This window comes from Watersipora subatra, chromosome 10 (genome assembly GCF_963576615.1).
Source record: "Watersipora subatra chromosome 10, tzWatSuba1.1, whole genome shotgun sequence".
In the NCBI taxonomy this organism is placed as follows: Eukaryota; Metazoa; Bryozoa; class Gymnolaemata; order Cheilostomatida; family Watersiporidae; genus Watersipora; species Watersipora subatra.
Window position 1 is genome coordinate 36,911,564 of NC_088717.1, and position 19,517 is coordinate 36,931,080.

Consider the following 19,517-nt stretch of genomic DNA (forward strand, 5'->3'; position numbering starts at 1 on the left):
TTGACTGTATTTCGAAGTAATTGTAAATAGAGGTTTGACTGTATCCAAAATATTATTTTTACTACTTTCTTTCGGTGTAAAGGTCACTAGCAACTGCTTAGCCTCTAGAAAGATGAGATAAGAGCACTGCTATGCATATTTATTGTGTATTGATTGTGTATTGATTGTGTATTGATTGTGTATTGATTGTGTATTTATTGTGTATTGAAGAGAACTAGCTCGGCTACATCTATTGGATGCTGTTATTGGTTTTTAGGGTTACCTGGAGACAATGGTCGATCAGGCAGAGATGGTCCTATGGGAGAAAAAGGAAATGAAGGACCAAGAGGACTTGAAGGTCTTTCTATACCAGGAAGAGATGGTATTAATGGAGATCCTGGCCCTATTGGATTTAAAGGTGACAAGGTCAGTGCATAATAGTATCATAAACTTGTTGAACGTTAAAGGCATCCAAAAACCTTTACCCCTTACACATAAACATCGCTTTATCATCCCTCGTTCCCTTACAAAATCAAGGATGGTGTAAGTACACTTACTGTGTTCACTATCTATCAACTAAATCTTCTTGCAGTAGAGGTTTATTTACATTGCAATTTAGTTTCGTTCAGATCGAAAATGCCAAGTAGCACAGCTGTTGGTTCTCAACTTGCAATGCTAAAATTGCAGCCCAGTTTAGGTCTAAAGTGTTTTTGTTACTAAATTTTAGTTCTTCTCCACATGACCCAGTTGGTTTCTACTCAAAGCAGCAGTGCCTTAGACTGGTACATACAATGCATATAATTTTCAGGCGTTGTGCCTGTCACTTTAGTAACAGTATTTTTGTGGAGTTTTAGCCCAACACTAATCAAAGAAACTTTATATGGAAATTTTAAATTATAAACCAGCCAAAAGACTGCCAAGCTTTCAACTATTAGCTACAAGTACCTGAAAACCCGCGCGTTCCCTACCTGATGAGTTGCTAGTTGTTTGGTCGATTTTTTGTGATAACCAATTAGCGTCACCAATGAGCAGTTCAATTGATAGACAAGTACAATCATTGCTTCTATTGGTTATTAGCATGTTGCAAAAAAGCGATAGAAGCTATAATTATATTTGCAAAGTAAATGATCTACTTCCAAATAAGAAAGTGGAACTGCACGCACAATTGATTGTCACTTCTATATTATCGTCTGAAAATTTAACAATCGCAAACTGAGGTACACTTTTATTTGGGCATCAATACAGTTCTAAAATTTATTGCCTGATCGAGATAATGGCAAAATTTGACTGCTCATCAACTAAAGACTTGCATTTTTATATGTAGTTTATAATTAGGAAAACCATCCAAAGTATGCATGTCAACCCAAACCCCTTGTTAACTTTAGTAAGGTGCAAATTTTTTTAAAGTGTTTTTTTAAGTTATATTAATTGTTATATTATTATTGTTATAATTTCATCAAAAAGATTGGAAGTAGCATCGCAGCCCAAATGCAGTTTTTTCATGTACTATTCACACTGTAGCAACATTTTCTACTTTTGTTTTAACTTGTTAGTGTAAAATTAAAATTATAATTTGTTATCTTCACATTTCCTAAGCTTGACATTTTCTAAGCTACACTATGTGCATAGTGTATAGGAAGACTATAAGAAATTGTGTACATACTACTACTTATATAGTAGTAGTGTTTACGTGAAAGTCTGTGGTCACACTAACACAGAGTTTTTACCAAAAATTGACTTAGCAAATCATAGCAAAAATAATCAAAAAAAACTTTGCTTGTCAAATTGCAGCGCAGCCATCCAGCGCAGTACCAATTATTATCTATGGCACAGCATTTTGTACTTTTATCAAGTTTATTATGAGTGTTAACATATGATAAACAAACTGCTAGTGCTGGGTGAGATATAGTAAGGGTCAAAGAAAACACCATCTATTATGTCAGTACCCAGGCAGTCTGGTGCACCGTGAGAGATTGTCATGAATAATAAGTATGTGCACAATTATTCTTAGATGTGGAAAGGTGGTTAAGTGGTGCAAATGGTAGCGCCCTTGGCTGGGAAGCTGAATATGTAGGTTTGATTTCCTTGCCCCTCAATTTGTTCCTACACTCTTCGCGTGACTTCAGACAGATCGATTCGGCTCTTATTATAGTAACGGTTAAACAACCTGGTAAGCTGATACTAACAAACTTTGCATTCAAATCTGTTGTAACATTTTTAGGGGAGTACTGGATTTCCAGGTATGCGTGGAGAACCTGGTACCACACCCAGAGGACCTCCAGGGCCAAAAGGAGATGAAGGAAGAAGAGGCTTTCCGGGACCGACCGGAGGAACTGGGCTCCCTGGTTATAAAGGTAAATAAAAATGTAACTATTTACTTAATGAAAGCATGGTAGCTTTCGTCTCACTCAGTAACACTTTCTTGCTTCTGGTACACTAGGTGACAAAGGTGGTGAGTGCAGGACTTGCGTACCTGGAGTACCAGGATCCAAGGGAGAACCTGGACAACCTGGAAGAGATGGTTTGGTCGGTGAGCGAGGTCTGCCCGGTGTAGATGGTTTTAGTGGGCTTCCTGGTGATGATGGCCCTCGTGGACCACCAGGTGAAAAAGGCATCATGGTAAGAAACTCTGGTGTTTTTCAGCATGTGTTGATCAAAAGATCTAAAACTACACTGTTACCTTACGCTGTTACCTTACGCTGTTACCTTACGCTGTTACCTTACGCTGTTACCTTACGCTGTTACCTTACGCTGTTACCTTACGCTTTTATTTGCAGTTGAAGATGAATTTACACAAAATTTTAGTAGATTTTATCAGTATTGGTATTTTTTATTATTTGCAGTTGATTTTGATGTTTGAGGAGATCTGACTGCCAGGATGTTTCAAAATTAAAATCAACAAAACTTGATCACTATTACAATGCTAAGAAGAAAAATACGTGCAAAATGATGTCACTAGCTGTTATTATATTATTATTGCGTTAGTTGATATCGATCGTTGCGTTCAAGTTATCGTATTACACGTATCTATTCTGTCCGGTCTCTTTGCAACTGTAGATACTGACTCTTGCAACTATAGTTTTAACCAGGATCTAATTCTGCCAATTTTAATCTTGAAACTTTCTGGCAGCCAGATCACCTCAAACATCAAAAACATTCGCAAATGATAAAAAAATACCATTACTTTCTGATCAACCAAAGATTTGTGTAAGTTTATTTTTAACAAGTAATTTTCTTCTGTCATCAGGCTTAGCTGGGTAGTGATATCTGTCATCAGGCTTAGCTGGGTAGTGATATCTTCATCAGGCTTAGCTGGGTAGTGATATCTTCATCAGGCTTAGCTGGGTAGTGATATCTTCATCAGGCTTAGCTGGGTAGTGATATCTTCATCAGGCTTAGCTGGGTAGTGATATCTTCATCAGGCTTAGCTGGGTAGTGATATCTTCATCAGGCTTAGCTGGGTAGTGATATCTTCATCAGGCTTAGCTGGCTAGTGATATCTTCATCAGGCTTAGCTGGGTAGTGATATCTTCATCAGGCTTAGCTGGGTAGTGATATCTTCATCAGGCTTAGCTGGGTAGTGATATCTTCATCAGGCTTAGCTGGGTAGTGATATCTTCATCAGGCTTAGCTGGCTAGTGATATCTTCATCAGGCTTAGCTGGGTAGTGATATCTTCATCAGGCTTAGCTGGGTAGTGATATCTTCATCAGGCTTAGCTGGGTAGTGATATCTTCATCAGGCTTAGCTGGGTAGTGATATCTTCATCAGGCTTAGCTGGCTAGTGATATCTTCATCAGGCTTAGCTGGGTAGTGATATCTTCATCAGGCTTAGCTGGGTAGTGATATCTTCATCAGGCTTAGCTGGGTAGTGATATCTTCATCAGGCTTAGCTGGGTAGTGATATCTTCATCAGGCTTAGCTGGGTAGTGATATCTGTCATCAGGCTTAGCTGGGTAGTGATATCTTCATCAGGCTTAGCTGGGTAGTGATATCTTCATCAGGCTTAGCTGGCTAGTGATATCTTCATCAGGCTTAGCTGGGTAGTGATATCTGTCATCAGGCTTAGCTGGCTAGTGATATCTGTCATCAGGCTTAGCTGGGTAGTGATATCTTCATCAGGCTTAGCTGGGTAGTGATATCTTCATCAGGCTTAGCTGGGTAGTGATATCTTCATCAGGCTTAGCTGGCTAGTGATATCTTCATCAGGCTTAGCTGGCTAGTAATATCTTCATCAGGCTTAGCTGGGTAGTGATATCTTCATCAGGCTTAGCTGGGTAGTGATATCTTCATCAGGCTTAGCTGGGTAGTGATATCTTCATCATTATCAAACATTATCACGAATCTGTAAATGAAAATAACACCAAGCATTTTTCTACTGAACTACTGTATGTAGTGTAGGTACATAATTGGCTATACCAAGATCAGATGTGTTACAGATATTTTCGTTATTTTCTTCGGCATGTATCGATAAACATCAGCTTGTTGATGATTGCTAATGCTGATAAAAAGTTATGCATACATAATAAAGTGGTAATCTACTTATAGATGCTTAAACTAAGATAACAAAAAACTTCAAGTTTCTATAAAATGCCAATTAAATGCTGTTTACGAGTGAGTAGATTATTGTACTAGCAGAAAAACATAACTTAATAAACCTGATCATTAAAAGAATATTTTAGTTTGTATACTTCTTGAACTGAAGTTTTCTTTAATTAATCAATTTTCTATCAGATAGAGCACACAAATAGTCAATTTTCTATCAGGTAGAGCACACAGATAGTCAATTTTCTATCAGATAGAGCACACAGATAGTCAATTTTCTATCAGATAGAGCACACCGATAGTCAATTTTGAATGGTTGTACTCCTTTTTTTGAAAATATTGGGGGATATGTGAGACCATAAAAATACCAATAAATTATTACTAATATAGAAATATGAACAATTAGATAAATATAAACTTAAATATCATTGGTCAATGTCATTCAAAGGTCAATGTCATTCAAAGCAAGATAGGCCTTGAGACAAAATATTAGTAGCAATATTGATGAGAAGATTTTAACTTATTGTATAACAAAAGTATAGTCTAAAATAAAAATAATAATAACTTAACACCTAATGATCACATTATTATGATATCAATAAATACAATTTTTGTCAAGCTATAGACATTCACAAACTATGTACAGTTTCATGTTGACATAGTTGCCATAAAGATGTGATTGTCATCATAACTAAAGATCTCCGGCATGTTGCTAATTTCAGCTGAGCTTCGCCTTGGTCAATAAGTGGTAGTAGTACTCAGTGTTAGCATCAAGCAGGAGTAACATCGCCTCGCGTTTGTTATAAATTTTCCGTGTTAAATCAGCATAGATTTGGAGCAATAGAATGAGAGTTGTATTTTCTACTCTGAATCAGACATAGTGTTCAGAGTGTATAGTTCTCAGACTATTCCGTAACATCGCTCATTGAAACCTTTGAACCCTGACTGTCATTATCAATGTGTGTCAGTATCCCAAGAAAATTTGCCAAAAATTAGTACATTTTGAAATTTTAATCAAGTATCTATAAATCTGCTTATAATCAAAAGATATTTAGTGAAATACTGGAAACAAGTTCAACGATGCACTGCATATGTCACACAAAAAGATTTTTGGCATTTTTGTGTGCAAAACTTACAAAACTCACATGATTTTAACAAATTTTGGAAATGTTTGCAGAATCATCGTATCTATCGATCACATGTGCATCATTGTTTTTGACAGAGTCACTCGCAAAATTATATTTGGTATCACATAATTCTTTATATGCATCACTATTCACTATCATCTATCGCATCCAGCACCTGAGTCGTATCAAACTTTTTTACCATATCGCTCCACTAGAATTGTTACAATCATGGCAGTTGGTAAAGACATTTGGAGACAGTGAAATTTCCGGTCTCGTGCTCTACGTATGATTTGACTAGGTCGCACTGTTACGTGGAAACAACATTAGTAAACAGAGCCTTGCGAATGTTGGGATACGGGTCATCAGGGCTCAATGCGCTAACTCTCATTGCAACTGGGTTATGTTGCACCAATCATATGAAAATCATCTCCATCCCATCTGGACCAGAAAAGAACATTTGGGCTGTAGAGATTGTACTATGCTGTCATTTAGAATTCTCGCTGACTTTGCATAGTCAATATAATTTGATTACCAGCAGTCCAATAGTAATCACCCGCACTTACAGAAAGCAATTACTTCAATTCGATTTTGGCATTTCTATGTAGGGATTACGAGGTAAGGATGGCACTACTGGGCCGAAGGGTGAAAAGGGTGAGCTATCTAAACTGGAACCTCCCAAAGGTGATCCAGGTGAGCCTGGCCCACGAGGTGAACGGGGAGTGTCTGGCCCTCCAGGATTTCCTGGACTAGATGGCCAGCAAGGCCCAAGCGGAATGGCTGGTGATCCAGGAGATAAAGGAGAACCTGTAAGAACATACTTTCATGGTTAAAAAGATATTTCTTTTTTACTTTTCAATAGATGAAAATCAAACTAAACTTTTGGCAAAAGTTTTTTAACGCAAATGACCAGCAAACAAGAGGAAGTTTATCAATTCCATTTCAACTAATTAAATGCTATCATCACTGAGAGTAAATGAAGCATTGAATTGGCTTCTGCCTGCATGGTATTGCAAATGTCATTGTACAGCAACTTAGTTGACATTAATGTGTATCCTGTTTGGGGTGAGCCAGCATATTATATATAGTACTTTATTGGCAATAATTTCATTTCACAAATAGAAATGTTTTTCAAATTAGGCCATACAACAATAGTAAAACAAAAAAAAGGGGGAAAAAAAGCAACAGTTAGCCATTAAAATTGAATAAATAGTCTGACAAATAGTATTTAAAATGCCTTTCTCTGCTAAGAGAACGGATTATGGGTGGAAGATTGTTAAAGCAGCTAGCAATGACATTTTCAAAATGATTGTTAGTGATTGTATGCAATTTGTTCATATCACGTAAGTTGAAATGAGTTGAGAACCTGTAATTGTTTCAAAATTTTCAAAAGCATAGTTTCAAAATGCTGTGAAAAGTTATTTATTTATACTTGTAGATTGTTAATAACACGTTATTAAGGTGTCAACAACACCTGTCATTAATTGGTTATATTACCTAATATTAACATTTTAATACCAGGTGTTAACGCGTCATATGCGTTAAATATGCTTGCGTATTTATTTCGAAAACTTTATCGCATTTGCTTTGCACAACATGTTAATAAAAGGTGTTAACACACTATCTAAAGCCTGCGCTAAATACACTGGTGTATTTATTTGGAAAGCATCGCATTTGCTTTGCATGTAAGCGTAAAAATATTTGCAAATGTTCTGCTGTATATTTAGTAACATTTGTTTAAATTGGACTCTTTGTGATGAGAAGCTAAAGCTGCATTCAAGACAACTCTATTCAAGCAGTTCTGGTGTCAACTCATACAAATACAGGATTTCCTGTATTTGTATGAATTGACACCATAAATACAAAAACAGTGGACCCCCACCAAACAACATTAATTTGTTCCGGTGTTGGCATGGTAAGGCGAAAATGTTCTATAAAAAAGTAAGGAACCCATAAAAGCTATCTAATGCAAACACCCTCTGGTACAAATCATCCAAATTTCATATATTGTACGTACTGTACATACTAAAATTAGTAACAACATAGTATGTTAATCTTAGTAACTGTGGATACCTACAGTAACTTTAGTGTACTTAGTGTTTATGATCTGCAATAAAATGTAATGTTACAATGTACTATGTGCAGTACGTACCAGAGGGAGCTCTTACCTTCGAGACAGGCGTATAGCATACACTTTGAATATTAACCCTTTTACAAGTGGTGCGACATTAATGTCGTTTTGCGATATCGATCCTAGTGGGTGGTGCGACATTAATGTTGATATTGTACGCACTACGTATTAAGACTTACTACTGGTCTGTGTTCATTTTTCTAATAATTTAAATATGTTATAAAGTAAAAGAACACATGCGGCGACTTGAATAACTACATTTTAGCCATGTATCTTTTCATTTCAACTTGTTTTGGGGCGATCGTTATCAAACGTCATTCAATGTTTTTTTATTCAGTAAGATACTAAGCCTTTTCCCCCCGAATCGAATTTTATGCTTTTATGTGAACAAAAGAACTTGCTATTGGTCTGTGTTTGTTATTCTATCAAATTAAATACTTTTAAAGTAAAAGAACACAAGTGAGGACTTGAATAACTACATTTTAGACATGTATCTTTTCATTTCAACTCGTTTTGGGCGATCGTTATCAATATCGATGTTGTTTTTTACTCGGTAAGATACTAAGCCTTTTTCCCCCCGAAATGATTTTTGCTTTACGATCGTTGTCGATGCCCTTTCTTTGTGCTTTTTTTACTTAGTGAGATCCAATCATTGATCTTTTGAGAACACAAAAAACATTTTATAATCATGGCTTCATTTTCCCAACAACCTGCTAAATCAACTCGAAGGGCCCAGATTGTTTTGGCAGATTCTTTAGTTGATGACTCAGACAGTGACTCAAATTTTTCTGATGTGAATTTAATGGACTTTGATATAAGTGATGAGTCTAGTGATGACGATCATACCTGCCAACTCTCACGCATTGGGCGTGAGACGCAATCACCCCAAAGAAAAAATAAAAATGCGTGAGATTTTTGCCCCAATTTCCACAATTTTATATATACTATCATTGATATATCAATTGCCCCAAAACCAAATCGCACGCATTGCCCCGCTCTCGGGTTGGCAGGTCTGATGATGATGCTTCTGTTGTTGGGCCAAGGGATGGTGGAGGAGATGCAATCAGTAATGATGTGGTTTGGACTGTAATTAGAAACCTTACCAATGAAAAATGCCCCAATGTCAATGATTTTACCAGTCCCATTGGGCCAGTATTTGTTCCACCAGAGGTATCTTGTAAAATGCTTTATTTGTAATATAAATACAGAATATGTTTTATTCAACAATATAACATTATCGCAAAAAACAATCAAATTTTTCAACTTTCTTAAAAATTTACATGTGTAAGGGTAGTTTAAATAGCTCATATAGGCACAAAGGGTGTAAAACTGTTTGTACAGTGCCTTGTTATATGATACAAACCTATCATACAACCATAGTGTAGCAAAAAAATATTTCAATAAAGTTTCAAAATTTTCATTTTTTTTGAAAAATTTATTCACCCGTGACGAGCTGATATAGGCTCAAAAACTCACCTGCGAAAGGGTTAACTTAAAGGGAGTTAGCTTACTAAACACACTTATAGCTAGGTTTTAGTATGTATTTTACCAAACTTAACATTAATTTTGTCATCATCTAAAATTTTATCACCTATGTGTTTCTGGTTTCGTTTTCAATATAACTTATAATGGGGGTCCTACCACACAAAGTTGTCGTCAGAATAGTCACTTTTAAAATCACTGTTGTCACTTTTAAAATCACTGTCGTCACTTTTAAAATCACTCTCACCTTTTTCAAGTTGGTAACCAAAACAACCTCTTTCTTCACATTCGTTATTTTAATACAAATATCCATTCTGGTGGCACTGGATTGCGTTAGAAACCTGAAACTTGCTCAGTTTGAACTTCTGCTAACCAAAAGCATGGCTCAACCAGCGACCTTCACAAACTTATTAGTGATGTTTGGGAGCGTTGCTGATTACTCCGCGAAGAGTGACAGCCGTCTTAGGTTTTTAGGGCTACATTTCTTGTACTGAAAATAGACCGAGATTGTCTTTAATAATCACTGTCAGTCACAGACTTGGAAACGGATTTGCTGTCAATGTCGTGGCATTACATTGCTGTTTACTTTAATTATTTGGCAGTCTATAAATGCTGGGCCAGATGCTTCAAACCAAAACTAGTGAAGTTTCAGTTGAACGTGTTGATTTTTGGACAAATAATAAGTTAGTAAAGGCACGGCTACACGTAACAAATTTTTCGTTGGTTTTAACCGTAGTCACGAAATGATTGAAACACACAGAATTATTCTGCGCTGCTAGAATCGTGCTAGCGAGCACGATTCCAGCAGCTTTCGCAATTAGTATAGTCCAAGAGACGTATAATTACACACAATAAAAATATAAGTGCAATTCAACATAGTACACACGATGCAACTGCTTAGAATGCGTTATTGTATGTATTTATTGTTTGGGCGCTATAGCTACAAATTGTTTATTTTTTAATTATATTTCCTTTTTAGCAGCAACAGTTTTGTGGTAAAAAATGTTGCCATCTTTAGCGCAATCAAGTCGTGTGCATCGTATTTACTATGGTGAGTTTTCTTAATATTTTTCTTGCGTGTCGCATTATGTTCTCGGACTACATATATCTTAAAATCTGCTAGAGTCGTGCTCGCTAACCAACAATAGCGCAACTTAAACTGTTACATCGTGTGTTCTATGTTGAATTGCTTTCGTACTTTTATTGTGTGTCGCGATACATGTCTTGGACTATGCTAGTTGCTAAAGCTGCTAGAATCGTGCTCGCTAATAATTTGTTTAATCTGTTAAAACCGTCTTGTCGACGAACTCGGTGGGCATGCACAGCTCAAATAATTCTGTGAATTTCGACCGATTAATTCTGCGTTTTTCGTGACTTCGGCCAGAACTCCAAACCAACGAAAAATTCGTTACGTGTAGCCGTACCTTTAGTAATCCTACTTACACAATCATCGTCACCTACATTGATAAATGGTCGTCTCGTCTGTCACTTTTTAAATATCCACGTCGTCGGGTCGTCAGAATCGTCACAAAACATGGGAGGACCCCCTATAATACTGAACTGAGAGAGAACGAGCATCGTATTTCTTTCAGGTGTTGTGGGAGGGAGTTCAGCAAATTGGTATTTTCGTTATTTCGACGTACCCCTATATTTCAGCTGCTCTGGGCTGTTATTTGAAGCAGCATCTGCCTTGGTAGCTGTTTATCTACCTATCTACTGAAAATCAGCCATTCATTTTAAATACTGCTTTGTAGGGTATAAATGGATTGCCCGGAAAAGCGGGTCTACCTGGAACCCCTGGCGACAATGGAGTTAAAGGAGAAAAAGGCGCTGCCGGTATCGGACTGCAGGGACCAAAGGGAGGAAAAGGAGCGGATGGCTATCCAGGGTTGGTAGGACCACCTGGACAAAATGGAGAGAAAGGAGTGCCTGGACGGTTTTTGGTTAGTTCCTTGATACAGTGTTTTTACAACAAAAAAGGTTCCTTTTTACTTTTCTCTTTTATGTATTTTCTACTGCGCTGTACTTATACATTCACAGTATGACGAATTTAACTCCTTGTAAAACACCAGATGACAAGCAATATTGCCAAAAATATAAGTGAGCGATGGGAAAACTCCTGTAAGCTTATAGTAAATCCCGAGCTTGCTCACAATGATATGCTTTATGTAAACTATATGAATTAAATTATTATTATTGTTTATATGTTTATTGATTATAACATAAAAGGTAAGTGCTGTTGACCATCAATTAATGTTTTTGGCTTAAAAGGCATAGAATCACGTGCTACATTGACTTTTCGTTTCTGCAAAATGTTTTTATAGTTATGATTTTAATTCAGATTTTTTTTAAAGCTTTGTGGAATCTTACATTTTAGGTTGTAAAAGGAGAAAAAGGTCAACCGGGATTACCTGGCCCTGATGGACCTCGTGGTCTTGATGGTTTGCCTGGTGAACGAGGAGTGCCAGGTAGGATAAAAAGAGATTTACGAGCTCCCATCCTAGTTACAGAATTTCTGACGTGAAGATTATACTGATCATATAATTCAAGCACATAAATTATATAATTTTTTTATCATATAGTTCAATATATCAGAGTCTTGGCTTTCGAATGAGCCTATATTCAATACACAAAGAATAATAGAACTATGAAAAACAGGGTGTCAAAAGTATGCCCTGCAATAAAATAACACTCGGTTGCAGTTCCCACAATGTGATGTCATAATTATTATTTAGCCTTAGGTCGTCGATCCCTTTCGCTGCCATTGAGGCTGCGCTTTTCTGTGACAATCAGTGCTGTTAAATCCAGAGAGCGCTAATAATAAACTAGGATTCTAGATAATCAACAATGCCGGGGATGGTGCTAATGCCTGACTAATACAAACACATGTTCTGGGTTAATTAATTATGCTTCAATAAATATACTGTCCTTGATATAGGTAATGAAATCACATCGATTAAATTGTGACCTGCCGTGGCGTGGCCTTAGGATTATATGTCAATCGCATTTTCATGAGATCACGCAATGCTTGAAATTAATTAGCCTCAGTCGTGCCACTCAATATCACAATAAAAAGAGAAGGCTAGTGCATAATATCATCAAGAAAACATAGTACAGTGCTTGGAATCTGAGTTATTTATCATAGAAATAATCTGTACATGGAGAGCTAATGACACTGATTCCTTTGTCATCTTCATTGGTTCTCTGGAGTTGTCCTACCTTCACCTGCCACTAGCGTCATTATCATAGTTGATAAATATAAGCGGTAAGCAATAAAATAAGCGGTAAGAGCACACAACACCGAATTTGAAAATTGTGGCATCACAATTTTCGAGCCTATACCATTGAACATTTCTGCGGTAGAGCTCTGGGAAAATCCTATAAACACCAACCAATGTCTGTCTCACCATGTCAAACAATTGTTTATTTGAAAGCCAAGATATTGAAGAACCTGAATAAGCTAAAACAGTACTTATGTAATTGATGTGCTTTAAATATAAGTTTCCATGCAATATGTAAAATTGGAGTGAGGAATTGCGCTAACGTGCATGTCAGCTTGTAGGATTAAAAATCAATGGAGGTTGAATGACTCGTGTAAAAACTTAATGACCTTTATGACACAAATGAAGTTATTAAAACTAGTTTGCTGACAGTTTTGTGTACCTTGTGAGACGGTCAGATGTGCCGATGAAGCACAGAGACTAAGTAACGGGAGCACAACTCTTCTATTATGCTAGAAAGTAGGTGATTACCCCAGGTGAGAGAGCACCTAGGTGTAAAACGAGGTGTAAGAGTGCCAAGCTGTAAAGTTAGAAGCGTCAAGTTTAAATTCTCTCTAATACAATTTGTTTAACCTCAAACCATGGCCTCAGAAGGGTGTACATGGTTATTTTTATAGCATTCATCGTTTGATTGCCGAGAATATCAGCATGTTCGTTCCGGTTTGCCAATGTTGTTTGTGACGTGCAGTTTAAAACGGAAACAAATTTGTAAAAAATTTTATACACCAAGTTTAGTTTTGGTCGAGCTTGAGTTCTGTGGTAGCGATTAAATAGAAAGTATATAGCGATTATACAGCAATTATATAGCGAGTAAAATTGCTATTAATAGCAACATTTTTAAAGAACGAATTGTTGTTTGAAAAAGTATTTTAACTGCTTTTGCCAATCGATCGATTTATTGAAAATTCATTTTTGTTCATTAAATTAATATTAAACTAAATTTCATTTAGCCATTTCCTAGACTCACTAACTCGCACCACACTAAGGAATCTTTTCATATGCATTGTTAGCAAATAAGAACTTTGATATTGTAAATGCTGTCATGAAAACTTGGCAGGTATATTTGCTTCTGTTGTCCTTTCAAATCAGACAAGAGTACGAGGTCTGATCCAAAAGTACCCCGAATGGAGTTGTATACTCGTGCATATTTGGACGATGGAAAAACCCATTGCAGCGTTGGCTGGGAAACACCTCCAGAGTGTTGTCACAAAATTTCAAGCTGCTATGACAACGCGTTCTCACGTGAGCCGACGATATGTCAAGGTCTGTCAGGTGCTTCCGTAGCTTTTAAAAAAAATTTATCGTCATGTCTAATAAACCAGAACAGCGCATTTGCATTAAACTTTGTGTGAAATTAGGAAAAACAAAGATATTACAACCTTTAAAATAAAGTTTTGATCATTCCTGAAAGCTTCCTTAAAGTTGTTGCAAGCGTGCATCCTGAGCTCGTTTTGATTATCAGTTAGCAAGCTTGGCACGAACTTTGCTGCGACTCGTTTAAATTGTTAAAAAATCATTTACATTGTCAATTAAAACTTTTTGAACAATTTTAAAACTAAGTCCAGTCTCTCCAGATATCTCTAATGGTTAAACGTCGATCTGGCATGACTAGTGACCTCACACTGTCAATTTACGAGCAGGTTCTTGCCAACGCTGGTTTGCCAGACCTCGCGTCATCTTCAGTGCTGTCTCTACCTTCACAAAAACGTTTGTACCACTCAAAGATTTGTGCTTTCTTTAGACCAGCATCTTCAAAAGCAATAGTTAACATTTCAACTGTCTGAATACTTGTTTTCCCTAATTTCGCACAAAATTTAATGCCAATACGCTGTTCCGATTGATTTGACATGACGATAAATTTGTTAAAAAAACCGACGGAAGAACCGGACAGACCTTGACATATTGTTAGTTCACGTGAGAACCCATTGTCATAGCAACCTGAAATTTTGTGACAACACTCTAGAGGTGTTTCCCAGCCAACCCTGCAATGGGTTTTTCCATCGTGCGAATATGCACGAGTATACAACTTCATTCTGGGAACTTTTGGATCAGACCTCATACATGATAGCAACAAAATTTTATCCTTGGCGGTAGATGGCATTACAAAGAATGCATATTTCATGATTAAAAGGTACTCGCAATTTTCTAGAGCTTGATTGGTATTTCATTAGGGGAAATGGGTCGGACTGGATCACCTGGTGCCAAAGGTTTTCCTGGATTTCCTGGTGAGCCTGGTTATGACGGAAAAGATGGTATGAAAGGAGAACGAGGAATGGATGGCTTGCCAGGAATTAAGGGAGAACGGGGATATGGTGGTATTGAGGGCCAGAAGGGTGATACGGGACTGCCTGGTGAAACAGGCCCTCAAGGACCCCCTGTGAGTCACTAACATTCACCAATTCTTAATCTTATTTATAGTTATATTTTTACTTCCTTCAGACTAACATGTGCATATTTTTCTGGCCAAGGGGTACATTGTTGAAGTTGTTTGGTTGTGTGGTTTGTTTATTAAAATGTTTATCTTTATTGTTTATAACTAGCACCCTGACAGTCTAGTGCGCTGTCAAAGATAATCAAGGGTGTTGGCAAAGCATAAAGAATAACTATTAGCACAAATATTCTGCAATACTGTAAGGCAGTTCAAGTGGTTGATGTTGAAGCGTTGGGCTACTAAGCTGAGTCTCTTGAGTTTATATGGAGGAATATTTTATCCTGACCTCTAAAGATGGTGACAGACAGACAGACGGACAGATCCAGCTCTTGTTGTAATAAAGACTAGTACACTGGCAGTCTAGTGTACTGTGAGAGATTGTCAGGAGTGTCAGTAAAGCAAAGAGAATAAGTATGCGCACAATAATTCAAAATTATTGAAAGGTGGATGATTGGTGCAAGTGATAGCGTGCTGGGTGACAAGGCTAAGTGTCCTTGGTTCGAATGCAGTGCGATACGATATTTTTTTCAAATTATCTATCGTGGCTTCAAGCAGATGGATAGACACAACTCTTATCATAGTAAATATTGGGATGTTATGTGGCATTTTTAACTCTATGGTGTTATATATATTGACACTCCTTGATGTATGTTAATACATACTTTCTTAGGGCGTCAAAGGTTCTGGCAATAATGGTGCAACGGGAGACAAAGGCGATAAGGGCTTTCCAGGATTGAATGGCAAAAATGGTTTGCCTGGTGACAAGGGTGAGTTGCCAAGATGCATTCTTTTTGTCTCTGGTAGCATTCTATTTCGTGGATTCTACACAGCTATTTATCAGCATCTCTTTTGTTTGTCCTCTTTCATTTGACATGGTGATTTTCTCAGATTCCTTTTCACCAAGATAAAATACTAGCATTAATAACGGTGTTTCTCGGGATTTTTCTAAATTTCAATGCAAAGATTTATCAACATGTTCACCGAGAACAATTGTCTATAATGCATGCTAAGACAAATTATTGAGTTTCTAGTCAGATAGATTGTGGCACATTTATATAAAAAACGAAAGTTCTAAGTGTGCCGTTTAAACCTGGCACTGGTCGAAGTCGACCTGCTTTTGCAAATTAAATAAATGTGCAAAAGCAGTTTACTTTTATATAACTCTTCCCTCTTGCCTAGTAAAAACAAAGTAAATAGTATAGATCATTCAGTAACTTGGGAAGGTAGTTGAATAGATAAGTTGGTAGAATGGCCAACTACTAAATGGAATGTGGGGAGATGAAGACCTGACTTTAATACCATCTTTATTATTTCTTTAGCGGAACGGTTAAAATTGTCCTTAATACATGTCAAGGAGGGTTCTTGATTTCTAATCTGATTGATCATGGCACATTTATATGGAAAATTAAAGTTCTAAGATTGTCAATTGAAGCCAGCACTGGTTAAAGTGGTCCTGATTTTATACATTAAATAAGCCATAGTGAGTCTGCTCTTAATGCTTCAAACGAGATTTTGTTAACGTCACAGAACACAGCTCATATTATAGTAAAAATTATTCTTCAACTTTTGAATGCAGTCGAATGGCAAAAGTGGTCGAGTTTCAATGTAAAAGTCACTAGATCAAGACCTGTACTGAGCAATCTTTTATAAAGTACTTCAGTTACCATTATCATTTTTTCAGTGTGATGGTTTCAAGATTACAGGATCAGAATTTTATAAAATAGTAGATAAATAATATATGCTAACTGGATGCCCGGCATTGCACGGGTAAAAGAAAAAGGTTTTTGTACAGAAAATTTACTTCTAATCAAAATATTCAACATCAATATTTACCATTCTAACGTTTAAATTAAGGTGTTTATTTATTTATGGGAACTGTGCTACTTATGTTCACTGTGTTTATTTCTGTGTAATTTATACGCAGAAATGCAGTGCCGGCTGCAGTGCCTATTACAGATCTACATAAACTGATTGCAATAGTCTTGTTGGCTATATGAGTTTACGCATTGTTCTTCTGGTATGGCTTTACAGACTTTTCTTCTGTTATGGCTTTATACATAAGGCTAGCTGCAGTGTTTAACTTGAAGCCATGAAAGATTGGCATCTATTCCTAGTATGTGCCAAATTAATTCCTTGGTATAGTCAGTTGAACAGTGTAGTGTATTGGATGAAGATGGAGATTGGAGATGTCCACAGAACTGCAGGTTGTGAGTTCAAAGTTCGCAGTGGATTTCTCATTCTTAAAACTTTATCAATACAGCTGGACAGACAGAAGTACAAACAGACGGTTGTAGGTACAGACGTCTAACATTGAGATTTACATATTCACCTTTGTCATCATCTGATCACTTTATTATTTGAGAAATTTATCGTTATAGCTGAAAAGACAGAAGCATGAACAGACGGACAAACATTGAAATTTATATATAGATTAGCAATTATATAATATTACTAGTAGAATGCCCAGCGCTGCATGGGTATTACAAATCAGCTTATACACAATGAGAGGTAATATAGTTGCCTGCCACTTGCCATTAGCCTGGCACATTGCCAATGCCTAATTTGAGCAAGCTTACTAATAAGAGCTAACTACTTGCTCTCACGGTTGAGCACGCACAAAATTACGCCATCGCTCTCTGTGACCTTGCGCTGTAAGGGAAAGCGGTGGCGTATTTGCACTTGATTAATGACATATATCGACTAATGAATCCATCAAGGGTTCATCAAGCTCGTGTGGCTTAATTGGTAAGAGATCGGACTGATAAACAAGAGGATCCAAGATCAACTCTTCTGTGATATGGATTCTTCATTTTAAGATTTTAATATCTATAGCTGGACATACACAAACACACACAGAAATACACACAGACACACAAACTTTGAGAAATATCTGTTTAGATTATATAATATAGAAAATATTTAGCGACATACCAAGTTTTACTGATGTACCCCTTACACGATTAACAATTTCTTAAGTATTGTGGGATATCTTTAAGCGTGTAAACGTATCAATTTATTTTATCTTTCGACTCTAACCTTGTAAGGAAACGCAGTCACATTCCACATAGTCTGAGATTTATTCTTATGTTATTTGATTTACTTTTGATCTGGCTTCCTATTGCGTGCATCAGTGCAATTTATCTTTTTTGCATGCATTGAACAAAGGTTAGCGACTTACATCACGGTAGACATTCAGATGTGTTCATAGCAATGTTGCTGTATTGAAGGTGAACCAGGCATGATTGGGCGTCCTGGTGTTCCGGGTCCATCTGGCACTTCAGGCCGGGATGGAATTGATGGCAGAAAAGGGGAGAGAGGCTATAATGGATTAAATGGTTCTCCTGGCCAAAAAGGAGAAAGAGGAACCCCTGGTAGTTCTTACTGATATTTGTGACTGTAAAATGTATTTCTGCGTTATCCACCTGTAACAATAGAAAGGAATGCTGAGAAAATGTAATTAGCTCTGAATAGCTGTGAATGTAGCTCTTTTTCTTCACCATTAAGTTATTATGTTATAAGTTTTACATGTAATATTACACATATTTACATGGGACTGTAGGTCGCTCCGGTGTTGATGGAAGAGATGGAGAGAACGGGGAACCGGGAATTCAAGGTAAAAATGGTCTCCCAGGAATTCCTGGAACTCCTGGGCCTAAAGGTGAACATGGATCCCCTGGAGATGCTGGAGAACAAGGAAAAAATGGTTTTCCAGGATTCCCTGGCGACAATGGAGAGCCTGGAATTAAAGGTATTTTTTATAGTAGCTTATTACTTCTCTTAGTTCACTTGTGACAACAACATGGCAAAAGGTTCACATCTTTTAAAAATCATATGCGGTATTTTCATGTTATGTAAAATGATTTTTCCAACATATTTAGCTAAAAAGTAATGCACTATATTAAATTTAATTATCTAAATGTTATCTTTTTTCTCTAAATGTTTATTGCAAGCTCACTGAAGCATACAATCTTAAAGTTTTTCTTTGTCAACTATTGAACAGTAATATAGAAATAGCACTATCAAATGTCGATAATCTCAAAAGCATAGACGTTCTGAGCAGAGAAACGTCTGGTTTAAAGATAATAGCTCATAGCAATATAAAGTCATAGAAACGCCAATTCATGACAAGTTCTAACCATAAAAATACTAGTCTATAGCACTATGTAACCATGAAAATACCCATACATAATAACTTAATAACATAATAGCTATAGAGACACTTGTTATTGGCAACTTGTATCTGTGGTCATGCTAGTCTCAGACAGCTTGTTCCATAGAGCTATTAGTACCTGGCAACTTGCCTCCATAGAACTACCATTACTTGAAAATTTGCTACTATAAAGCTACTATTACTCAACAATTTGTTTCTATAGAGCTATCGCTGCCCGATAATTTGTTACCATAAAGCTACTATAACGTGACAATATGTTACCATAGAGCTACTATAACCTGACAATATGTTGCCATAGAGCTACCATTACCTGACAGTTTGTTCGGATAGAGCTACCATTACTTGACACTTTGTTACTAAAAATGTACCATTAC

General features: G+C 36.8%; 1 protein-coding gene across 3 annotated transcripts in view; it reads left to right on the plus strand.

Moving 5' to 3' along the window:
• LOC137406665 (collagen alpha-2(IV) chain-like) overlaps positions 1-19,517 on the plus strand; it is a 97,319-nt gene that overhangs the window by 25,759 nt on the left and 52,043 nt on the right. For all 3 annotated transcript variants that reach the window (XM_068093277.1, XM_068093276.1, XM_068093275.1), the window contains exons 12-21: positions 257-405; positions 2,201-2,333; positions 2,420-2,598; positions 6,256-6,456; positions 11,015-11,203; positions 11,638-11,728; positions 14,713-14,918; positions 15,643-15,739; positions 18,200-18,343; positions 18,532-18,720. In XM_068093277.1, the coding sequence (XP_067949378.1) occupies positions 257-405; positions 2,201-2,333; positions 2,420-2,598; positions 6,256-6,456; positions 11,015-11,203; positions 11,638-11,728; positions 14,713-14,918; positions 15,643-15,739; positions 18,200-18,343; positions 18,532-18,720 (1,578 nt within the window). The remainder of the gene's footprint in view (positions 1-256; positions 406-2,200; positions 2,334-2,419; positions 2,599-6,255; positions 6,457-11,014; positions 11,204-11,637; positions 11,729-14,712; positions 14,919-15,642; positions 15,740-18,199; positions 18,344-18,531; positions 18,721-19,517) is intronic.